This window comes from Aphis gossypii, chromosome 1 (assembly GCF_020184175.1).
Source record: "Aphis gossypii isolate Hap1 chromosome 1, ASM2018417v2, whole genome shotgun sequence".
Classification (NCBI taxonomy): Eukaryota; Metazoa; Arthropoda; class Insecta; order Hemiptera; family Aphididae; genus Aphis; species Aphis gossypii.
Window position 1 is genome coordinate 16,709,571 of NC_065530.1, and position 18,231 is coordinate 16,727,801.

The following is an 18,231-nucleotide window of genomic DNA, read 5'->3' on the forward strand; positions in this document are numbered from 1 at the left end:
AAAACAGTAAAAAGTAAAAATATTTTTATGCAGACGACCGCGAACAATATACTGTTTGTAAATGCGAAGATATAAGACGGATAGAAGTTTTTCATTATAGGTACATAATACTGTCATAATCACCCAAGTCCACCTGTACAATGTACTACATAATATTATTATTATATTATATAAAAATATGCGCGTACGTGCAGAGGTTCCTATGTTAATAATATCATAATAACGATACGCTCTGATGATTTTCAGTAGTTACTCGCCGTACGGCGCACCCATTACCTAATATTATGACATATTATAATATACTGCAATAGAAATGTCTATAAAAACGACGTATTGGTTTATTTTTGAACACTGCAGAATACTATGTACGCGCACGTCAGTTTTCAGCTGCTGAGTCACGAAAAAAGCCGCGAATCCGCCGCCGCCGCTGACGAGTTCGCGATGATTATTCGCAATTATTCGCGCACACAATATGATAATACAATAATATTCTATAGCACCCATGTTATTATAACGTAATAATAATGACGTGTTCGACAAACAAACGTGATTAATATAATTCGTATTGTTTGCAGTGCATCACCGTACGAAACGCTGCTGTGTTCGTGTCGACTATAAATAAAAGATAAAATGCGATTCTATACTCCGGCGTGTAGTGTTCGTGCGAAAAACGAACTCGAGTCCTCGAGCCCGCGTTTATTTATAACCGGATAAAGTGAACGGAGTTTGTATTTAGTTTTGTCCACGACCGGTGAAAAGCGCTTTTTCCACGACTCCTGGCGCGGCGTTTAGAGACGGAATACCGCGACCGCGTTTGACGAATAGGTACCTTAAAACGGGAGTCTCCTCCCTCACTCAAAAATGTCAATTTTTTAGATGTACAAACTAATTTTGTTGTTCAATCTGATTAAATATAAACTAAGATATATATTGAATAATAATATTATAAAATTAACATTTTAAAAATATTATATATTACATTTATTAATTTTTAGACTTTTTTTTAAAAGGTGATTTGTAATGCTGTTCGGAAAAGTGATATGTTAGTGAAAAACAATTGACAAATATAAAATATGTTCTTAACTTTCATAATAATATTTGTGTTGTTTAGGTACATCTATTTTCTACATATTACTATTTTTTTTTTTTATAACTAAAACTTATTAGCTAACTACTAATTTTTAATTATAACTTATTTCGGGCGCAATTCATGTAAATTAGTTCATTCTACTGAGTAGGTACCGGCTATTTTAAGCGCAGTTAGTGTATATTTAGGTAACAACTACGTGCTACTCGGACACAACTCTTGAGCGCCGAAATCAAGACTCTAATTAAACCTATCCAAACATTCTAAATTAACTCCTCAATCCGTAGACAAAAGTAAAATTAATATCATAAAACATGCGTCATGCGTACCGCGTATACACTTTTAGTATGTTCAATTTAAATAATTGGACGTTACATTTATTACACAAATAAAGGGGGCTTGAATGGGCTTAATCTTAAAATTTTTAATAAGCCTCACCGCTATATAACAATACACGAGCGATATTCTATGTATAGTATATATTTACTGAATGTACCTAATATGGATTTATGTTGACTATATTATTTTTTTACAGGGTTAAACTTTAAACAAAAAATAGGGGACTAAAATCACCTCCCCTCACCAAATAAATTTGTTATATTTACTCCACTGGACGCGTAATAATACGGAATATCGAACAAATCACACACCCGTGACATCCGAACGTTGTACTTACATTTTATGCGACGTACACTGTACTAGCGTTATTTATTATTTTATTTCGTGGAAGCGTATTCATTTTTCATATTTACTTATTTTTTGTACTAGTAAACGACCATAATAAATTATAACAGAGCGTCTATTAAGAATATATTTTATAAGATATTCAATACCAATATTGTAATAATATGACGTATTAAGCGCTATATGTCCGTTAATTGTATTTTAAATTTTATAAAACGACCGATTAGAATGTAAATCGATCATTCGACTGTTATGTTATCGATTACACGTATTTTATCACTTTTAAGTGTCTTTATCGACATTTTTCCTTTCGTGTCGTTGAATCGCGTGAATCGCATATACAATATAGACACTAATTACTTCACTGTACTTGGCGCGTTTGTATAATATTATTGACATCGGCGGATGCCAAAATGGAAATTTCTGAAAGTTTTTGTAGATGGTTTTTTTTTTTTTTGTAGTTTATATACCCATATAGACGCGTCTTCACCCACTCGCGGGATAATCTATAATAATACGTTACTATATCATATGCTTGACTCATGATATTACGTCCATTAGTTTTAAAACGTCGGATTTGCTCCGTTTCCGAATGACCGAATGTGTCGATTTATGATTTTCTTTCGAGTATCTTGTGCAATGTATGACATCGTTGTCCCGAGTATTTTGTCTACGCGTAAAGTGAACGGCGGCAGCGGTGGCGGTTGAAAGAGCTTGACTCTCGTAACTATATATAGTCGATATTTCTTCTTCTCCTTATTCGAACGGAAACGTCGTTGCATTGTAAGTAATTGGAAATAAATCGCGTCCTTGTCACGCGTTCTCGCGTCCAATATACGTCGCGCTGTGTATAAGTCTCGTGTGCATTATTTCTGTCGTCGGACGGCCTTGGGTTTCGCACGCGCGTTAACGGACGTCGGGCGGCTGGACCGGACGTCCATGGGACGCGTCAGAGTTGTCACCGTCCTCTCTTCGTGTGGTGCTCGTCGATCGCAAATGACGTCGAAAAAATTACGTTTTTACGGTGCTAACGGTGCACGTAAAGGATGACTCAGATAGTGGCTAAAATATACCGCCAGTAGTATAATTTCAATGAAAAATTTGGGATCGCCGAGTTCACAAACGGCATTATCTATGAGGGTGTTCAAGTCAAAACCGGAGGCGCTAATCTGTCCAGAGCCAACTCCTCCCCACCGCGTTGCACTTATTATATATGAATACCGCACAAGAACATCACAAGGCTGTAAATACCTGTGGGTATAGTGTTCTTACCAAATGCAGTCATAAACACTCATACTGTAATTTTTGGACGAGTGTCAATAATTATATAATAATATTTATATTATATAATTGGTGAATTAATATAAATATAAAATAACATTTCAACTTTTCTAACTGGTTTGACATTATCTGCACAGTCCGCAGAGTAAGAATTAATTGACCGTATTGTAGAAATCACAGTCTATATATTATGATCTAAATTCGATAATCATGGTTATTTGAGTATTTTTGAGTTGAAAGCTTATTAGGTACTATAGGTACCTATATTTTATGCTATTTATACTGAATGTTTAATGGCGGTGTATATCGACCTTAACCAGAACCACGGAAGACGCCTAGCACCATTATAAGGATGGTTTTGTGTCCAAATTATATCGATGATGTTTTATCGCAACTGTCTTATCATCTTCATATTGTTATAGTATTGAACAATTGTATACTATTTTAAAATGAAATAAAACAATTTAATTAAACATTTTTATTAGTTTGTTTTTAACAAGTAAAAACCACGAGTCAAGATATGCAAGTATAAAAGTATATTTTTTTTTATTTTGTTCGTGACCATAACATTTTAATCTAGCTATGTATTAACAATATTATACACTTATAAAAAATTCGCACTACATTAAACGCATTTCATAATGACTTACTGTACGTCTATATGATTATATTCGAGATAAGAATTTTAACTGTGATTTTAGTCAACACAATTTTTAAATGTTTTAATATCCTTCTTAGCTCATATTATAGTAATTACCTACCTATTAAATTAATTCTACTAAAATTTGAGTCTTTGACACATTCTGTGTTAATTTTATTTGGCCAACAAGGCTGGAATATTACTAATTAATAAAACTAATATTTCGACAAAAATACTAAAACAGGTCGGAGAGCTAATTTTCATATTGTCTGTGTTCAAGTGAACCATTGTTTTCACGGCTCCTGAAAATTGAACGTGAAGTCGACAGTACAGCACATAACGTTGTCTTGGGCGATCCCGCGTTAGGTATTCATAATGGTGTATATAGCAGAGCATTAAAATCTAAGAGAGGCGTAAAAAAGTGAATAGTAATATTGTGTCTCAACCGTTAAGCGCTGCGGTTCATAGATTTGACTATTTGAGCAATTTTAAACGGTGGAATTCAAACCGTGGTTTTGTACTAACTATATTCTATACGTATTATATATTTATATATATAGGTAAATGTATAATACAAATACTACTGTTTAATGATTATAATAGTTCCGATTGACGAATCATATGGACCGATACATAAAAATTGCCGTTTCACGTATGCCCCTTTTATGCGACAAACGTCACATAAATTCGTGACAACGGCGACAATGATTGACTATACTTAAGCAACAATCATGCCCTTATCATAATATATTTCCTCTTACGTTTAGCGTGCCGCATTACGGTTAATGTTCGATGAATTTTGCATTCCCGCGCGATTGTTTGCCTATAGCCAACGGTTCCGGCGATTTTATCCACATCAGAACGTCTAATTATTATTTTGAGTGCTTGATGTCCATATATAGTATACATGAAAACGCCTGTTTATTGTTACACTATTTGCTCGATTTTAGTTCTTATAATGAAAAATACTTTTTAAATAATGACATACCACGATACGTCGATTTGTGAAATATTTAATAACGCTTTGTCCTTTGTGTCCTTATCGTTATAGACAATGACTAAATATGAAACATACCAATTTGCTGGCCGATCTCGTTTACTCAATTGTAGTTATCTGTACGACAGCACCATTTTCAGGTGAGACTTATATTAAATTTACGAACTTTAAATTTACTAGAACTCAAAAGAAAAATTTTAATATTAAAAATACATAGTCGTTAAATTAACCTATAACCGGAATTTATTTGTTTGAATTTCGAACTGCCAAAATCATCCTTTAATTACCTATACAACTTGTTAGTGAATAATGATCTATGTATAGTTATTTGAGTTAGTCATCTAATTGCTATAGCTTTTTATCGAACTGGGGTTTAAGATATATTTAGTAAGCACGTTAGTATTAGGTGTATTAGATGTCGAAGATAAGTTTAAAAACATAAATTATAGTTATATGCATATCAATAAAAACAAAGTAAATATAAGGTTGCTGATTTAGTGACATTTAAAAATGAATACCTATTCATTAATTATTACAAGAGTAATAATTAGGGCTCGGATTTTTATGCAAATGAATATTTTTCTTCAATTGAGCCAAAATAATTGTGATTAAAGATGTCGACATTTTGTGGTCTGTTGACACGTTAATTTTTTTTATGCACATTAATTACATATTTCTATATAATTGCATAAGAGTTGCATTTTTTTAAAAATGTTCTTGAATTTTTTTATAATTGCTAGGCAAGGCGAGTTTGATGCCGAAATAAAAGTTATTTCAAGTACTAATTGGGAAATTACCATCGCTGATTTTTATCGATATAATCAATATCAATTCTGTATATTTGTATTATACTGTTATACCTAACCTTACCTTAGATACACGTAATGCACTGCTTGTATATTTAAATTAGTCAGTGATGGTAATTTGTTGGTGTAATTTATTCACAGCAGTTTTTGTTCGTATAAAAAATGTATTTAAAGACAATTAAATAAAAAAGGAACTTGTTATAACTAATATTAACCAATTTTCAATGCAACACGGAAACCATCTTACAAATAGAAAAATCGAGTGCTAACCTACGAGAAACTATTTTTACTTTAATTTATTTGAGGTAAGTACTGTTTATTATTATGAACATTGTACATAATATATTTGTACAATTAATTTAAAGATTTTTAGTGGAGTTTAAGTAAATAATAATCATTCTCAAATGAATAAATAGACATGATAGTCATTATTTGTATTATGTTTTCATAATAATATGTAACAATAATGGTTAATATTTTCTATTAATTTTGATTACTCAAAACAATATAATTAAACTGCAGAGTCAAGTACTTAAATGAAAAAAAAAATTAAAATAATAATTATAAATATTTGTATAAAGTTTATTACATATATTTGTATAAATAAAGAATTAGTCAATAATCATAAAAATATTTTAATATGATGACGAATAAAATATGTGATTTATACATACCTACGTATGATAACCTATATAAATGTGACTCTTAAGTACTTAATTCTTAATTAAATTTACTTTAAAAGACGTTAAGTGTGGTATGTATTAAATAATTGTAAATATAGATATCAACCAAAATATCAAGTAATATAAAGATCTAAATTTTCCGATAAAAAGTACTTCATCATTTTCATCACTCCCTGCTGTATATGATCAAACGTTCTTTACATACTGTCCTGCACATGACCATGATAAAAGAAGTGAAAAAAGTATATTAAAAAAAAATTCATAACATAACCATTCAAACTCCTTTATAAAATAATCTAACCAGTCATTCACTGATCGGAAATCCTATAAAAAGAAAAGACTCGGGCGCTAGTGATCGAAATATATAAATTAATAATTATACATTTACCTACAATATACATAATATAGATGACACATAAATAATAATATAAATACCTGTCAATTTGGAATCGCTGGAATAGTTTTTTCAAGGAATGTACATGTCGTTTTATTATTCGTTTAGTACTCATACTTATTGTATCATCAACTTATAAAGGCTTGTATGGTTTAAAAGTATTAATGCAGATATTGATATATGTTAATCATTATTTTTAAACGATTTCGCTGCATATTATTACAATAATAAATTTAAAATTAAAATTTAATAAAATATTATACATTGAATGTAATTATTCACATAGCCACATGGCTATTTCAATACGTTTTTATAGTGAAATTATTGACAATAGATAATAATATAGACTGTATTAGTGTAGTGTATGTATAGTTACTTGAGTACTTACTTCAGCAACCAATCTGTGACTTTGTTAAGGATTTTATCAAATATCTTTACTACATAATATTTTTGAAAAAATTATAACAACATGTTAATCCAATTTTTTAATTGAGCAGTGAACAAATTTTAATCTTTTATAGTTATATGCCAAAAAACTTACAATAATTGATGATTAGACATAAATACATAATAAACGTTTGAATTATAATTTGGGCATTTCAAAAATATATGATGTTTAAGAATAGTTCATTTACGACTTAATGAAATATGGTTTATCATGATAATTCATTAGTAATGCGTTTACAATATTTTAATTGAAAATTTTTTTTCTCAAACCATCATCAGAATATAAGTAGATGGCACAGCACGTTGTCGTTTCATACTTTCATATTATTGTCAGAAACACTCGATTAGAAAACAAAATTATGAATTATTTGTTCCTACAAGTTTATGGAAATTACTGCTATTTTAACTTTGACACACATGCTTGTTTTATAGCCAAAATTTAAATTGACCACATTAATTAATGATATTTATCTTAATATAATCTTAATTATTACTATCAAAACTTATTATTTTTTTTCAAATTCAGTAATCGTTATAACTGAATTTTATTTTTGAAATTTGTAATCACTTTAAACTCACATATGTGTGTATTTAGTTTTTAAACTTTGATAAACCTTAATTGTTGAGGAGCGTACAAATTTTTAGTTTGCCATTGTTAGATAAAAATTTCAATTTAGTTCATTTTTGCTGTGTCGTCTTTTATTATAATTATATTTTTTCTTATAAAAACCTATACGAGTGCATATACTACATGTGCTACATGTGATCACGTGGCAATATAATATGATTCGTATTCATGAAATATTTATGTAATTGTTATATATTTTTTATTTTGTATTCCAGTTAATGATCTTAAATAACAATATATATAAATATTTCCTCATTAAATATAGGTCACCGCCAGTATTTAACTTCTTAATAATTATTTGTTCTCCGTATTAAACAATATGTATTATGTATAGTATGTGATTGTGTACATTTATATTTATTGGTTATTATTTATTGCACGTGTCGGAAATTTTTTGATTTTTATAGTACTAACTTGTATTATTATTTTCCATATAATATTAACTGACCTGCATTCGTTTAGTGACGTAGGTATACAACCATATCGCATAAAACGTGTTAGGTCTAGGCCAAATGTTATTATAGTAATAATTATGTAAAAAAAATATTTAAATTTAATTAAACGTAACATATTTGTACGCGTTTTCTATACAAAATAATTAATATAATCAACGATAAAATAATGTTTAGTCGTATAATTATTATCAATATATTTATTTCTCTTACTCTAAACTTTTTTTTTTATTGATAATCAAGGTATTCAATTACGCACAAGTATATTTTTTCAATTAAAAAAAAAAAAAAAAAATTAACATCGATCTATTTATATAAAGACAAAAAATCATTATCATTTAAGTTATTTACATTTGTGTATTATATGTAATACAATAAGATTTATTAAGATTGATGTGAACAATTCATATATGGACACATGGTGCGTTTGAGTAAAAAAAAAGTAAGTCATTTTTAATTATATAAATTTATATCTATTACAAATTGATCGGATTTTTTAGTATAAGTATTATAGTTAAGAGTTTTAAACTCAATTGATCAGTTTCCAATTGATTTGAGAACAATATATTAACTACACGTATTGCGCGCGTTGGCCGTTGAGTATATATTTGTAAAACGGACCCAAACGAAAACAGTTCATATTACATATGGATATGTGATACATATATAATATATATATATATTAGGTAATTATTATAAATATTAAAATATATACGTGGTTCATATATGTTTAGATTGGATAGGTTCTTTAGTATCGGATTTATCGTGAATATATTGTACATGCATTTATATACAATACGACAATAAACAAACTTAACAAACAAACAAAGCCTAAAAATGTTTTATATTTAAGATATTAAATATTATATTACATAATATATTTTGGTTAAAATATAACTTACGGATACACACAATTTATAAATTGTAAGTTTTAAAAAATAAAATCATTTTAGTAAATGCATAAAAAGATGTAATTAAATTTTAATTAACCGTTTTATAAAAAATGTATTAAATAATAATCAATAATAATAACATTTTAAGTAGTTATGTTATCGTGATTTAGCACAAATATTTTCAATATGAGCTTATATTATATACACAAGTATGTACAGTATTTGACGTCATTACTCATCAATTTATACTTTATTAGATATGTAATAGAATAATCGTTATTCGTTCAACACTCAAGTTTAACCTGTAGTAATCTATATTATTAGTATATAGGTTTAAACTGTTTGTAGAATCATATTATGTACGTTATAAGTTTATAATTATAAGTAAATAACCATAATAAATAACAATTTTAAAGTAAAAGTAATATAAATATTTATGACAACTGATATTCCTAACTCAATGAAATATATTTTAACACAATATCATGAATGCTTTTATAATGTAATAAATATAATATGGATATAAGTGCTAAATAGTTTGACATTGTAGATGTATTTTGTAGCATATATTTACATTTAATACATATTATACAGCTAAATACACAACATTTTTCTAGGGTCCACTATTCCATGTTTAAAATCTTAAATATATTTATTTAATAGGTACGGGCTGAATTTTTTTCTTATTTGTTTTAAAAATGACTAGGAATTTACATTTTTATTGATACCGAATGGCGAATACTACCTATAATATTTGGTAACTGATATAATCGTATCATCTATTTAACACTTATCGTATCTATTAAACGAATGCTAATTAAAATAATTATACATTACCTATTTATGAAATTGCATAGGTAATTACTAATTATAATTTGTAGTTATGAATTACTTATTTTAGCAATTATTATGTACTCGTAATTATATTAACTTTTTCAAAGTGATTAATGATTACATTTATATCTAATCAATAAGTTTCTCAATTTCTCATGTACATATATACCCAATAAGAGGTCTATATAGTCAGATGGTCTATACAGAGATGAACATTTTAAATTTCATTAATATACGAGTATATAACCTGTAGTTCCTGAAATTATACATATCAAAAAATATTTCATTTAAAATTTACCTGTTTCGTGTAGGTATTTTTTAATAGTGTTTTATTTATAATAATTTAAAACTATATACCTGTTATGTTCTTGACCTTGGAAATAACATTCTGAATTTTTTTAATCAAATTATCTTCACTGAATTATTATAACTTAATACAAACATAAATTCAAGATATATAGATTTGGTCAGTTTAGGTCCGATTGGTATGTGTCTATGTTGTATTATATAATTTGTGGTAGTACTATTAATGAAATATGATACAGAAAATGATATAATTACACTAAAAAGTCGATTCTGATTTCTAAGTAAAGTTGTGTTCATATTTTAAGAATTTTCTATATGATGGTTACATATTTATAAGTATATATAATATGTATATTTACAATATACATAGAACAGACTACCGAAGTACCTACGTATGTACATTTAAAATAGTGAATAAATATTTTCAAAAATAGTTTTATTGTTAATTTGTGAAATAACTTTTAAAACAATGGTTTATGTCATTTATCATTTTTAAAAATGTTTAAAATTGTAGTTAACTGTATGTTATTGTTACTATTGTTTTGTACTACAGTATGTATAAACTATTTTAATTTGTACTAATAACTGTTTTAAGTATTTTATACTCATAATTTATACATATTATAGATGTGCAATTTTTAAAATATTTCAATATATCCGTCTTTCACTAAATAATACCAAAAGTCAATCTATGCTATTATTTTCGAATGCGATAATAATTTATCATTGATTTTCAATGGACATCTATATCATACTCAAGCTCGTGATTTCTAACCTCTCAGTGTCACCCTTTTTGCATGTTTTTCTCACCTCATAAATAATTTAACACTAAAGTAACATTTGCATTTTGCAGTACAAATGCAAATTATGTAAACCCGATTAAAATAAATTTTCATAAGACGTTACAGGTTCTTCTTTTTACATTAACTCAACTCTAAGCTGCTTCAATTATATAAAATTTTGTTTTTGATAAAATATGATAAATTAAACACTTGTGTTAACTGTTGATATAAACTATTTATACATATTTACATAATAACTTAAACCTGTATATACCTGCTGCAGTAAATTCGTAAAATCAGATATTTATTCAGCGCGTTCTATTTTTATACCGACAATAAATAGTAAATATTATTTGCGAATATTAATACTTCAATCTCAATATAATTGTTAAAAATTTATGTTAAAATGTACAATTTCTTTGTACGCCCTAATGAAATAAAATAGTAATCCTGTTGTACTATTTATAAATATTTATTAGCTTATTAATTTTATCATCGTATACCTTATATTATTGGTGATTTGATTTTTCGATTCACTAACTTTAACCATTATCGACTATACTTACATATAATATATATATACATCAAACAAACTTGAACTACATTTTTGAATATTTTAAATAGTCGTAACAGCTACTTCCTAGGCTTCTTAATACTTTGAATAAATATATCTGATAATATTAATTGAAGTATGAGAACATTACCTACATAATACTTATAAAAATATTACAAGTGTAATTTTGTAATAGGTATATTGCTGAATAATAAATGTTTTGTAAAATATTCTTAAAAACTAATTATTATCAATATCGCATATTCACATGTAATAGTTAAGAAACATTTATGATTTATCATTATTTATCAATTATCTATCTACATTTATATATATATATGTGTATATATAACTAAATAAATTAATATTTCTTTCTTTATGTTCTAAAGTCTATATATTATAGACTCAAAAACTAGACCGTTTTTATTACTTTGTAGCTTCTTTTTTCAACCCATTTAGGTTGTTGTAAAATATGGCTTACACATAAATTTTGTTTCGTCTAACGAAAATGGAATAATTTTTTATTTATATCTTATAGGTATGCAGAGTTTTGTAATTTTAAAATGAACTTATTTTTTACGTAAAAAAGAAAATGTTTTCATCAGCCAACGCTATTAGTTTGTAAAAGTAAAAATAAATGTATTTTACATTATTTTTATAGTATTACGATAAAAATGAATTATGTTTGTCATTTTCAATATTCCAGAAGAAGCTGATGTATAAAACTTACATTTCGGTAGCTATTTCTTTATCGAGTGCCTCTTCCCTAGTAGAAGGACAGTTAAAGAATAAAATTAAAATATTATTCTTATATTATATCAATTATCGTATATTATAATATTTTATATGTCTTCTAAAATAGATGTACCTATCTATTGCATATACACTTTTACTTTATTTTTACTCTTTAAATGAATAAAGCTTTAATCGCATTTACTTATTTACCTGTTAATGCGTTGTACTAAAATGCCATTTTTAGGCACTGCAGGTGGAATGAAAATAATATTTTCTTTTATGACGAAACAATACGTTAGTATATTATACAATACATGATCCATGATCAAATAATAATCCGGTTGACCCCAATACAAACGTATTGGGTTTCTAAGTTTCTTCATCCTTTTAGATTTGCTAACTTTAACTAACTTTACCAGACCATATATGGTGTACCTACATTCAGTGCTAGTCAATCGATAAATATTATCATCAATTGAACTTGTAATCAACCTGAAAAAAAAACGACATAGTGGCATGAGTATCTTTGAAATAGGTTTAAAATGACATTTTTTTTTTATAGTAAAAACTACTTAATATATAAATAATAATGAAAACGATCGAGATATCTATCTAAAGTAGTTTTCTATAATGGAGTTTCATAGATCGCCTAAAGTCTAAGTCTCTTCATAAATATTTATGTATTTTAATTCGTTAATTACAATTGATTATGAAACTTGCAATAAGTATTCATTTGTTAGGTTTTTTATTTTTAACTATTGTCCACGAATTTTTTTATCTGACCGTCTGGTTTATTAATAATTCTAAAAATACGTCAATGTCAAGTAGTTTTAATTACAGTTATTAGATTAATAGTTACATTAAAGAATATACCTAACTTGGCTATCAACTCTGAAGTGTTCAGAATCGAATAGTAGACAAAATTGCCTATGGGCGTAAACTAGGGAGGAGAGGGGGCAACTGCCCCCCTTAAAAATTGAAGGGGGAATGCCCCTTCGATATTATGTAAATTTATTTGAAAAATATTATCAAAGAGGCATTTTAGATTTGTAAGAATTATTTTTTCAAGAAAACTGAAAAATATAATATTTTAAAAAGATTAATGATATAAATAAAAATGAATTGATTAATCAAAATGATATTTATTAGGTATTATTTAGTCTCCAAGTATCTTAAAGTATCTTTAATTATACTGTATATCGAAATAAAACAAAATCGTCTATTATACAAATAGATATATATACATTATAAATTATACAATGTTATGTTTTGTTAATAATGCTTTTCGGTATGCCAACGTTGCATTTAAAGCCGTATGCAATCATTTTTTTTTTGTACCCACTATAAATAATTAATATCGTTATCTAAAGATGGTTTGATATTATTTTTTTTAATTTGTTATCAATTTATCATATACACCACTATAATATGAGTATTATGGCATTTCGAGTTACAAAGTCGACTAGATTTTTTGCATTTATACCGGTTGGTCTTGCATAATGAATTGCTACCCAAATTAGAACATTTTTTTGTCGCTTCTCTCAGAGAAATTTTTGCTGCTGGTACCTTATTGACCTAGATAAACATCTCTTTGCATATCGAGAATTGGTTCGACTGTTCAATAATTGCACATACATTTGTTCCTAAATTAGATATAGGTATCTCGTGAGTTATAGTATCACTAGTATCAAACGATTAAATTATTAAAATAATATGTAGTTATAGTTCATTGTTGCGTATATGAATTTCATTCGATATAAACGTTCTCAGTGCTCTGTATTTAATTTATTTTGCCAATTTGAATTAGGCGGCAGTGTACATTTTAATATATGAAAATGAATCTGTTCTTTTATTTCTAAAATATTATGCAAAATATTGCAAATACATGTGTTAATGAAGTGCTAAAACTAAACATTTATTATTTTAAATATTTTAATGTACTTAGGGATTGGGAGTCGGGAACATGTATGTATGTGTTAATTATTCAGTGTCAAGTAGTTTACCTTGTAAAAATGAATGAAATGAAAAATTATTATATCTAATACTAATTATCTAATTGCACTTAAGAAGTGTAATAACATCATAATAATTAATAACTAATGATGTAATTAATTAATTAATACTGCCAACTTCGACTCGATTTTAGTCGTGTGACGTATGTAGATAATATCTGGGAAATTTTGAAATTTAACATTGTAAATAATGACTTATTCGATAGAGACGTGCTAAAATTTACCTAAGGGCTAAGAGGATGCCATACCCGCACGTGTTGTCTCCGTCTCACAAGTATGTAAAATAGCAAATTTACGCTAAGCAGATCACGTGTAGCTCCGTTAGTTGAAAAATTAGAGTTAATCAACTTTCTGAAACCTAATGAAACTTGATAGTAAGAACAATATCTGTATTCGTATATTGGAATTGGATTTTGCAATTGTTCAATTTTTTAGCAAGTTATATGTTTATAATACAGCGTAAATTAAAAATGTTCATTACTCATTTAAAAACTGAATAATAGTAAAAAAAACCAACATACGAACACAGATAATTTTCTTACTATCAAGTTTCATAATAGATCAATTCACTCTAATTTTCAAACTAACGGAGCTACACGTGATCTGCTGAGCGTAAATTTGGCATTTGCTATGTTACGTACTTGTAAGACGGAGACAACACTTGGGGGTCTAACATTCTATTAAACTTTAATTTTGTACATGATACTATAGGTATTCAAGTCATAATATTTTAATTTTTAAGACTATTTGTGTGTTATGTTGTTTTGTAACTTTTGTTAAAATATAGTAAATATATTTTTAAATTGTAAACTTCAGTTATACAGTGTAATGTCATTGAGGCATATATAGACCACATAATAAAACTATAGTAGGTATATCGGGGTAGTTAAAAATAGTTTTATTTTAAATTTAAAAAACTCGTTTTAAACACATCAGCCCTGACACATGTAGTAAGAACGCTTTCCTGTTAACCGTACATTGAAACATTGTGTATTTTTCATTGACATTCTATAAATTATCATATACAAATATAAATTCGAGGATATCATTATTTATTAACAAATAGTTCATAGTATTAATATTTATCGGTATTATATCGTAGTTATTGTACAAACTTGACAAATTCAATTTAATATTCAATAAACAATTGATTTTATGTAAACGTAGTATAATGGATGATGTCCTAATCTTGTAGTATTATGATAAATAATTATACTTTTATTTTATTTTACATATTCTGTAATATTATATTCGTCCAATACCTATTACACGCTCATGAACTACACAGGTATTCAACAGATCTGATTATTATTTGTAACGTCAATAATAATTGTGTACCTATATACTGTACCTACACTAGTAATTTATTATATAATCTCACGTCATTGTGTATTTTGATTAGGCACTATTAAATCATCAATAAATATTGTTGTAAATAAAATATTTTTAATATAGGTATGTACCTGTTTTTTTAATAATTTTATTGATAAGTACAGTATAATAACATATTTTGTTACATTCAGGATGCGTATTTATACGAATAAATTATGTACTATTATGTTGTTGATTTGTACATAATATTATAATAATATGTATGCTGTCAACAAAACGTTTTACTTAATTATTTCCATCGGTTAATTCTTAATAGAAGACGATCTTGTTGTTGACTTTCACAACAATTCTGATCAACAATAACATATTGATTTTACAGCTTTAGAACTGGGTAAATACATAATTTAAAATAACAACGTACTTCTTAGATACCTAAGACATGTTTGGTAAATATATTAAAATAAGTACTTGAGTTCATATATAGATTACGCGCTAATTTTTCTGTCACAATCTATACGTAAATAAGTACAAGTGGTTGTTTTTTAATTTTTGACTTATAGAGATATCGCGTCAAAACACAACGGATACATTTAGAGTTATGGAATAGGTAATTGTACGGATATTTTAACTAGGTAGGTTTATAGATGAAAAATAAAAGCCGCTAGAAAAAAGGTATAAATGTATAATAATATTATATAAACTAGTGTCACATAATTCGCCGACAATGATAATATTGTATACGCATACGATAATACAAGTGACCTTCATTTGCTGTTATCGCATGTCACCGTTTGCAGGTGAAATTTTAGAACTAGTTAACTGCAATGCATGGAAATTTTATTTCAGTATTAATGTAAAATATAATTTGATCGAAATCATAAATTTTTCATCAATAAAAACGTATGTTAATTCGAAGTATGAATAAGTATAGGGATATGCATAATAGTATATGATTTGCATAGTGTAATATATGTATCAGTGAAATCATTCAACGAGCTGTGTAATTTAACTTAACACTACTTTTTTTTTTTTAAAACCGATTAAGACATAATATTATCATTCATTCTAATAATAATAATATAATCATTAATCTGATATTTATTCAGTTAGTTGAAAAAATATGCAATGCAAGTATGTCATGTAATTACTAAATGGTTAAGTCCCTACATAACCATTTAGTATTTTAGTATGAATGTTATTAACCTAATTATTACCTAGTTATTTACCTATTTAAATGAGGAGTTGAGTAATAGCTTTATTTGCTTCTGTTTTTAATTTTATTCATTCTGACAAGAAAAATTAATTTGATTTTTACCATGTCATAAAGGTCATCAACTCATAACCATAAGTGAATAGTAGGTAGGTACATTATATTTATAAAACATTTATAGTTTTAACGAAAATTCAGTATTATTTATTTTACAATGATTTATTGTTTAATTTAATTTAATATTTTTTTTTCAACATTTTGGATCAGAAAATTCAATTAAATCTTTAATTTTAAATGTGGTTAAGTTCTAAGTAGGTAAAGGTGTGGCTATATAATTACACTCGGGAAGGAAGGGTTAATACGTATCTAAATAAAAAAAAAAAATCCCAGTTATTTTATTTTATATATTTTAGAAAAACTAACAAAAAATAACAAGAAAACGGGAATATTTTGTTATAAAATTTTAATTTAGAAAGGAATAATCGAAAAAACGTGAAAATTTCACAATAATATAATAATATGCGGAACAATAAGTTCCTAGTGAATATACTAAAACAGTGCTTTTTGCCGACATGTGATTAAAAATATATAGAAATCGTGCTTACACGAGAAATTTAATAAACACATATTATTATCTATACGTTGATACGAATGAATTCCATCAATGGTTGAAATATTTTGAGTAAGTATATGAGAGCTATTTATTTTTAAGACCGAGTTGAATATGTGTATAGTATGTACCTATTTTACCTACTTGATATATATAAATGGGGATATGGATTTGTTGGCTGGACTTTAAAATTACCATAGAGGGTATGACATATCCTTTAGAAAAAATATATTTAAAAAAAAAATAAAAACAATTTACTGATGAAACGCAATAGCGTTTATGGTCATGATTAAAACGGCGTATTTTCGATTGTTTTAAAACGACATAATACCACGTAAATTTAGTTTAAGTCGACTACCTCTGTCGCAATGTCGGGAAACTATTTTTCGTCGTCGTGAAAATTACAACCATAGTTTGGACCGCAAAATATTATATAACGCACGTGCAGCCGAACCGAGACACGTCGATCGATCGCTCGGACAGCATGTAGACCTAAATAAATACAATAAATTTTATAGTTTGTCACGTTTGTCCCCGTAGGCTACTACACAGAATTACAGACCGTTGTTAACAATTTTTCTAACACAATATTGTTGAAATACAGTTTTTGGAAAATTATAACTTGTACAATTATTACTATAGAGCTATTATGTGGTTAATCCATAAATATGGGCCCTATAAGTAATAAGTGCATCTTTCAATGATACGAGTTTGCTAATCCTTAAGGATGATTTTTGTTAATACCTTTGTAAAAACTATTTAAAAGTGACCTTTCAATTATTAAGAACCGTGATAATATAATAAATTGTGAATTATTAAATATTAGACATGGGATAAACATATTAATAATTATTATTATGTGCAA

General features: G+C 27.0%; 1 protein-coding gene across 4 annotated transcripts in view; it reads left to right on the forward strand.

The window, feature by feature from the left end:
• The window catches only part of LOC114126224 (hydroxymethylglutaryl-CoA lyase, mitochondrial), a 61,246-nt gene that overhangs the window by 31,572 nt on the left and 11,443 nt on the right, over positions 1–18,231 (forward strand). The window contains exon 1 of one of the 4 annotated variants that reach the window (XM_027990120.2): positions 8,503–8,541. The exons of 2 other annotated variants lie outside the window; for them this stretch is intronic. In XM_027990120.2, the coding sequence (XP_027845921.2) occupies positions 8,518–8,541 (24 nt within the window). In that variant the 5' untranslated portion in view covers positions 8,503–8,517. Of the gene's footprint in view, positions 1–8,502; positions 8,542–10,718; positions 10,730–18,231 lie in introns of those variants that run through there. One more of the 4 variants, XM_050198270.1, reaches the window with a different exon arrangement.